Here is an 8,747-nt window from a genome sequence, read left to right as displayed (position 1 = left end):
GATCCATGGCTTTGTATTTGTCTTCCCCGGGGGGATCCGTGCCTCCCCTTTCAGGTCCGTTATAAATAGGACGGTGTGGAGAAGCTCTCCCAAGTGTTGCCTTTTCTTGGTGTTAATGATATTTGGTTTTGATGTGTCCAGAAGTACAACACCATAAAAAAAGCCTCGCCAAAAAAAGAACACAAAGGGGAGGAAAATAACAGTCCTAGAGGTAGACACACATCCTCACAACAACAATACTGCAGAGGAACTTTTGCCCCTCCCGTTTTCTGTCTTTATTAATTAAAAATGTATCTCCAGATGGCCCACAGTTGTACTCCTACCGCAGTGAGTCATGCAGGTGTGTTTGCCAACAGCGGCCAGGACGGCCTCAAGAGATAAGATGTCTACAGAATTCAGTTTGGATACTTTTTTCCCCATTTCTCCCCCAATCCACACTTATTTTTTTCATTTTATTCCATTCCTATAAACCTGTAGTACTGACTTTAAGCAACATCACTTTAGGCAATTTAGCAGATTTTGCACAGCTCTCTCTGGAGTCGCCAAAAGCTTGATACAGCTTGTTCCACTCACATCGCACTTTTCCCCAAGACATGAGAACAGGCATTGATAAGTGAAATCACTAGAGATCCCCTTTAAGAGAACATTTTTCACAGCGTGGGACCAAAATGTCTAACTTTGTTACTTTACAAATAAAAAACTTATTAAAAAAAAGTTAAATCTTGTTGTATGACTCACAGCATGGTAAGGTCTACTGAGACAGAGAATGAAAGGAATATAATAATGTAAAATCCTATCATTTCTCACCAGTATGTCTCTGGACATGACCTAAAAATGTCAGGGTTACAAATAGTGGATTTACATTGAGGCAAAAGTCTGTGCACAGAGCAAAGGTGGACAGAAGTGAAACTGTAAAAAACAAATAAAAAGCAACTTTACCACAGCTTTCATCCTAATTATCTCGACCCATCATGAGCATGTTGCAGAGGTCAGTCTCTAACTTTCATTGTGAAATCGAGCGTTGGGTGGGAGTTTTCAAGATTTACTTTTGTTTCCTGATGCAAAAATCAACATCTGATTTGACTGAGTCTATTGGAAATAGTCAACGACACTGCCTGACACTGAAGTGAGTTGAATTGCAAACTATCCTACCACCAATAGTTTGATATATATTCTTGATTTTTGTGTATGGAAGATATTTTTAGACAAAGACCAAGATCAAGGCTGTGTTCAAAATAACATACTAACGTACTGCTCATACTCAGTCTGACGTCAAAATGAGTATGTAGTGCGTTTACATTAGACAGTATGAAAAGATTGAGTAAGCAATAAATACCCGGATGTATACCATATTGGGACATTTTTTATTTATGCGGGTAGGTGGGCACAACACTAGTCATACTCAACCGCCCCATGATGAATTGCAAGCAGAACGTAAAATCATCCTAGGATTGGCTTCAAGCTAAAAGTCAAACATTCCCCTTTTCAAAATAAAAGCATATCTTCATGTCTCCCATTGGTTACTTTTAAATAGAGCTCCTGCTTTGAAGTTACCCGGAATGTCGGAATGACATGTTTCTGCAAATGACCACGTGTTGATATTCTACTTGGTCACGTTCTCGCTTAAAATGTTTTCAGAAGGTGGAGAATCAACAGAGATATTTAGCCTCAGTGTACTTCAGGTATTTGCAGTAGGTATTTGTGAAATGCATCTTGGGAAACTTGGAAGTATACTTAGTAGTGTAGTGTATAGTATTTGAGTATGTGTTTTAAACACAGCCCAAGACCAGAATGTGTCAGACCAAGACTTCTAGGAGATTACAAGAAAAATAAGATTTCAAAAACCATGACAAGGTTGAACAGTTAGAACGTTCTGTCTTTAATTTTACTTTTCTTTTATATACATTTGATAGACAAATTTGAGATGTCTGCAACTTTTTCTGAGTACAATATGAAAAAAATCTTGTTCACCTAAATTCTTCAAAAAATGTATCCTTTTGTATTCAAAAGTTAGTGATAAGTTCAGAATGATTTTAGATGTCTCAAAAAAGACATTTGTTTGCCAGGTGAATTAGGCCTAAAGGGTTCAGAGGTTTTTGTGGTTAGAAAAAAGATTGACTGATGTCCCAGTGTTTGCAGACACTGACACATGAAGCACGAGATAACATTTTCAAGGAGGCAGGACAATTAGTGAGCTAACGCTAAATGTTTTCTGTCAAATCACAACTTGAATTCATCACAAACAGCTCCAAGTGCTTTTCCTTATTATTACTTTAAAAAGGTCGAAGAATAGCAGATCAAAGCTGGTCGAGACGAGACAAAGACCAAGAAAACATGGTTTTGAAACCAAGACCGAGACTGGTCTCAAGTACTCATTTTTTTCATCCATGCACCAATTGCTGGGGAAAGTAATGGCATATTTTCAATTTCTCAAATAAATGAATCATTGTGCATTTGACTTTTTCTGGCAATGGCTTTGAATCTGATTTCAACAAATAGCTGTATCAAACAGTATAGATTTCCATAAATACAATACTGTTTCAAACCTGCCTGAAGGAAATCTAAAATTTCAGACAAATCACTACACCCTGATATTAGACTCAACTTTGTTTGCAATGTGAGTCAATGTCATGATCCAAGCTTTCGTTAAACATCCACCTTGAACGACTTCTGAGCAGCAAACTGAGGTCATTCTAAGGATGCATAAAATACATACATTAATGTAGTATTTGTGTGCGTGTGTATGTGTGTGTGAGATAGAGATATTTTTGAATTTTCTCAATCAGAAAACTCCAAAATCTGTAGAAAGTGTTAAACAATGACGCACATCCAGAGGTGCATATTTACATGTGAAACTGCACTGAATATTTACAGCATAACAGAGCAAATTACACTAAAGCATCACTAAAACACAATGTAAAAATGTTGAAGGGATTCATTAGTATAGCATGCTGTTGGAATGTAAAACACTGCAGAGAAGAGCCCTGCGCTCGGACATCATCTGCAATTCAGATTGGTCGACTGGATGTGCAGCGAGCACATCAGCATTAGCATCAATCACTAAGCATTTAACTCAGTAAGCCGTAAGAGAGGAGGTTGGTTCAATGTTTTCCTCTCTAATGAGGAAATGGCTTTCCTCAAGATTTTTTCTATAAATCATTGCAAGAGTTACCAAACACAATGGTTTCCCATTACCAGTACATTCATTGTACAAGGGAAATAAAGGAAGGAAAAAAAGTAATAAAAGACCAACAACTCACAAACACAGACCATACACCTGTACGTATGAGGGGCGTGCTGTTGAAACTTCTCTTTACGTTTCACTCTCCTATGATCCTCAAATATTACTGACACATTTTAACCTTGGGGTCAATCTGACCCCAGGGATATTTTCCCCCAGAAAAGGATTTTCATCATGTAGTGTTGACGTTCGATAGCATGTGCAGACAAAGTAGGGAAAAAATAAAGAAATTGGAGTGAAACAACCAAAAAAAAAAAAAAAACGAGAGCAATTAGTTGTAGACAACAATTAAAATGATATCATAGTAAAAGTAGATTATACACATCATACAGGACCACAACTACAACATTACTTACAGTCAAATACAAGCGCCATCAAAAGAAGAGGTGACAAGTAATGAAGTACAAATACTGTGTTATTGTACTCAAGTAAAGTACAAAAAACAGAAAAAACTACTTAGGGTCAGACCTTCGAAGATGTCTTCATTTTATAGTTAGAAATTTTTCAAGTTTTTCACAATGTTAAACTCAAAGCTGCTCCCGGTTTAATTGAGAGTTTGCATTTATTTATTTATTTAACATTTTTATTTACACATTTCTATCTATAATGAGTGCTAAAATCTCCTGGTGTTCATAAAGGTTAACAGGTTTAATGTATTTCCATGTACAGGTTTTCTACAAGTTTTTGAAAATGTTGAAATCAAAGCTGCTCTGGGTTTTATTGAACATTTGTACTTTTTGTTCTTGTTTTAAATTCTCCAGGTGTTCAAAGGCAACAGATTTAACTTGTTTCCATGTACCAGTATTCTATTTTTTTAATGTAGTTTTATTATTGAAGGGTAAAGCCACACCCATTGCTATGGGCGGGCCTTAGGGGGCCTGGTCTGCCCCAAAAAGGATTGTGCCACCCCACTCGTGATATATATATATATGTATAAATATGCAAATACAAGCACCGCTTTTTAGCCCAGTGTAAACACATCATTTTTTTTTTTTTTTATTGCAAGTCTTAATTTATTCATCTTTAGCAACACTGCATCATTAATTTCACAGATGTTATATTTTTTAGACCTGTATTATACCCATTATTATTAGACATACAGGCTGTATGTCTAATAATAATCTGCTTAAGTGTGCCATGATACAAATTTAATCATTAAATGCAGCTTTGCAGAACAGCTCAATGTTGACAGGTCATCATGGTAACTCAAAGATAAGTTAGAACAGCAGAAGTTGACAGGTAGTCATGGTAACGGCAGGATAATTTAGAACAACTCAATGTTGCCAGTTAGTCGTGGTAACGCAAGAATAAGTTCAAAGCAGCTTAGAATCAACAAGAGTGACTGCACAAAGGGCTTTTTAGAAGCAACTAAAGTGGGTCTAATATCCTTTTAAAACAACAACACGCAAATATTGACCAGCAGGTGTCCTCAGTGAGCAACGTTTGTAACTAAGGTGAGTTTCTCGTAATATTGTAAAATAACAAACAGAACTAAACATGAACGTGTGCCTTTTTCATCTCGTTCAGCATCTGATACAATGTTAATGCATCACCAGTTGACATGTAAATTCACAATAGACCCTAACTCACTAACTAGTAAGGACTGTTCTTGTGACTTGCTAACGTGTACACACCAAAATGCAATTTAACTTAACATGCAGGTGGGATACGAAAAAAATCCTGAGTTTTCATTAGTTGTCATGTTTTATTTACTAGTTAACTTGTGCAATTTTAGTAAACACCCTCAAACTAGGCAAACAATTAAATAATAAAAATTGAAAAAGGGCTGTAAAATTATATAAAATAAGACGGAAACCAAAAACAAAACTCTTACATTAGAATAGAAGTTAAAATGATGAGCTATTCAAACACTAAATGACAACATTATTAAATTATTAAATGAACTCAATTTCATATTAACATTAAATTAGAGGTTCAGGACCAACCAACCACCGTTTCAACAAATTGTGACCAAAAGCAAGGAAAATATAACTGTATAAATCTCAAATCTATACACGGAAAATATGATTGATGAGGAACTTTGCCTCCAGAAAATGTTTTTCATCATGTAGTGTTGACCTTCAACAGCATGTGCAGAAATTAATTGTACACAATTAAAATCAAACTAGATTATACACATTGTACAGGACCAGGAAGATAAAATTCCTTACTGTCAAATACCACCTCCATCAAAACATAAAGTTAATCTGTAAAGCCACACCCAATGCTATGGGCGGGCCTAAGGTAACCTGGCCCACCCCAAAATAATTGTGCCGCCCCACGTGATACATAAATCTATGTACTGTATATATGCTAATACAAGTTCATTTAGCTGAGTGTAACAAAGCACCCACGTTTGCAAAACGTAATTTTGCAACTTTATTTATCTTTAGCAACACTACTCAATGACTTCCACAAATGGAATATTTTTTAGACCGGTATCATACACATTAATAATAATTAATCTGCTTAAATGTGCTATGATACACATTTAGTCATTAAATGCAGCATTGCAGAAAAGCTCATTGTTGACAGGTAGTCACGTAACTCAGGATAAGTTAAAAGCTGCTTAGAATCAACAAGAGTGACTGCACAAAGGGCTTTTAAAAACAACTAAAGTGGGTCTAATATTGACCAGCAGGTGTCCTCAGTGAGCAACGTTTGGGACCAAGGTGAGTTCTTTGTAATAGTGTAAATATTGTAAAATAACAAATAGAACTAAACTTGAACGTGTGCCTTTTTCAACTCGTTCAGCCTCTGATTTAACGTATACACACAAAGATGAACTTTAAGTTAACATGCAGGTGGGATACAAACAAAACTCCAGAGTTGGTTAACGAGTGCAAATTTAGTCAATTGAAAAATTTAAATAAAATCGGACTGAAAAATTGTATAAAGTAACGGAAAACAAAACAAAACTCTTACATCAGAGTGGAAGTTAAAATTATAAACTATTTAAACATGAAATGACAAAATATGAAATAAAACAACAAATAAAAAGTTGCCCCTGAGTAACCAATAACTGTTTCGTGTTTTCTTTCATCTCTTCCACAGGGACGCCGTTTCCATAGCAATGGCCAGCAGATATACCCAGGGGAACCCCTCATCCTTCCACCTCATCTATCCACAGAGCCCTGCACCAGCTATGACTGCATCCGGTAATATACCGTTGGTCCACCCGTTCAAATTCTGCCAGCGCCGGGAGAGGATGGACTGGAGGCAGATCAACGCTTTCGACATAGATCTGATGGTGAGCCAGGAAGACGTGAACCTGCTCCGGGAGCACATCAACATGGTGACCTTTGGCAGCCTGGAGGGCGAGTGTTGCCTTCGATGCAGATACCCCGTGGATCCCGCCTTAATGAAACTGCTGAAGCTGGCTCAGCTCTCCCTGGAGTGGCTCTTACACTCCCAGAAGGTCCTCACAGAACAACTGCACGCCTCCAAGGAGTGGCTGGCGGTGGCCAGCACGGAGCACCAGAAGATGCTTGGGCAACTGAATAAGAAGGAGAAGAAGGAGAAGGCATTGGTCCTCGAGCTGAAGCATCGTAAGAAGATCATCCGCTCCCAGCAGTCCCAGTTCGCCTCAGAGATCATCAGCAGTGAGAAGTGCCAACATTGTGAGAAGTTCTTCCTCAGCTCCTCCCTTCTCCAAAACCACATGAAGCGTCGGCATCCAAAGCAGTATGACATCCAGTGGGTGTCCGACACGAAGAATAAATCTGTTGCCATTGACCTGAAATCAGAGAACGACAGCCTCAAATTAGAAAACGACAGCCTCAAATCAGAGGTCGGCAGACTGAAAGAGCAGATTGATCAGCAGCGTCAGGACTTTGAAGCCAAAATAGAAAATCAGAAAATTGAGCATCAGTCGCAGAAAGATCTGCTGACAAAGCGTTGCGTTAAGGCCGAGATGATGGCCCAGATGGAAAAAAAGACCGAGGACAACAGGGACGGCATGCTCAGGAAGATGGAGTTCTTCGACAATCAAAACACCCAGGATCTGAGCGTAGTCAATCAGAATCAACATGTCAGACACGAGAAACGTGTCAGCCCTGTGCACTTGGAGTCGGAGAGCAACGTGGACAGCAACAGGGAGATCAAGACCGACCAGATGTTGGTGCAAAAAATGAAGAAACAAGAAAAAACATGGAAATCCACATTGGAGGAAATGAAAGTCCTGCACGACTCTGAGAAGAACACGCTACTGGACTTGCTGAGCATAATGCAGATATACGAGTCGGAGAATCAGGAGATTCGCCAGAAGCTGCAGGAGAAGACAAAAATCATCCGAGCTCAGAGGAAAAAGATAAAGAGCATAAAATCAAACTCACTCATCAGTTCACCCGCACCAGAGGAGTTGATAGAGGAGGAGGAAGTCATCTGTGCTCAAAGAAAACCAGTCATTGTGAGTTCACCCATACCAGAGGAGTTGTCAGAGGAGGAGGAAGTCATCTGTGCTCAAAAAGAACCAGTCATTGTCAGTTCACCCGCACCAGACAAGTTGTCAGAGGAGGAGGACTCACGCAGCATGTCTGAAAAGAGGCCAGCTGGGAGACTGCCTGAGCCTGAGGTCAGGAAGAAGCTGGAACAGATGGTAGTCGGGCAGCTGGAGAGTCAGAGAAAGAAAGCTTCCAGGAGTCTTACAGACAAGACACCTCCGAAGACACCTCCGTTGAGTTCCATTGAGAAACCGTGCTCTGAGCTGGAAAAGGAGGAGCCTATAGAACACCTGCGGAGTCAATCCCCACAGCCCAGTCGGAGCCAGGTGGACAACTCTACAAAAACAAAGAGCCATGAAGATTTGGAGATTGACCCCCAACAGCTGCAGAGTCTCGGAGACCAGAACAGCAACACGGAGAATAGAGACCAAAAGCAAAAAAAGAAAACCAACAAAGTGGTCAGAAAAATGCAGAAAATGGCACAAAAATGGAAACAGTTTTGGAGTCGTCGGAGGAGAAGCACTGTGGAAGAGCCTGAACCAGCACCAGCAAGTCTTTCCGATGCAGGGACAGGAAGCACTCTGAACAGCAGCCTGGATTCCCTCAGCGACATCAGTGACTCATAGAGTCCATCTCCAGATCTCTACAGCGCGCACACACTCAATCACTCGTTTTGGCTGGGAATGAACCATATATATTAAGAGATGAACACGGTGCTCTCAGTATCCGATACTCACCTTTTGGTATCAATACTTTATGCAGTATTGCGTTTTTCGACAACACGAATGTACACTTGTGTATCACCTGCTGTGTTTGGTACTGGTTGTATAACACTGTACAACAAAAATAAAAATAAGAATAAAAAATAACATTGCACATGTTTTTTTTGTTATATATATATATATTAAAGACTTGACCAACTTTTGGTTCAGGAACTTTGTTTATCTGTGGAATACAACGTTAAATGAGGTCAAATTGACCCCAAGGATAATAGGAGAGTTAAAGGAAACTTGTTTGCCTTGTGAACATTTCAACATATTAACAATGTGAGAAAAGGTCACCCA

At 39.0% G+C, this 8,747-nt stretch overlaps 1 protein-coding gene across 1 annotated transcript; it reads left to right on the top strand.

Annotated features, from left to right (window-relative positions):
- Positions 1 to 4,640: 4,640 nt before the first annotated feature.
- On the top strand, positions 4,641 to 8,355 carry LOC114462399 (zinc finger protein Dzip1-like). Its single transcript, XM_028445206.1, has 2 exons — positions 4,641 to 4,695; positions 6,296 to 8,355. The coding sequence occupies exon 2, from the start codon at positions 6,315 to 6,317 to the stop codon at positions 8,307 to 8,309; it is 1,995 nt and encodes a 664-aa protein (XP_028301007.1). The 5' UTR covers positions 4,641 to 4,695; positions 6,296 to 6,314; the 3' UTR covers positions 8,310 to 8,355.
- Positions 8,356 to 8,747: the final 392 nt, after the last annotated feature.

This window comes from Gouania willdenowi, chromosome 4 (assembly GCF_900634775.1).
Source record: "Gouania willdenowi chromosome 4, fGouWil2.1, whole genome shotgun sequence".
In the NCBI taxonomy this organism is placed as follows: Eukaryota; Metazoa; Chordata; class Actinopteri; order Blenniiformes; family Gobiesocidae; genus Gouania; species Gouania willdenowi.
The sequence above is the reverse complement of the archived record's forward strand: the minus strand, read 5'-3'. Positions and strand labels throughout refer to the sequence as shown.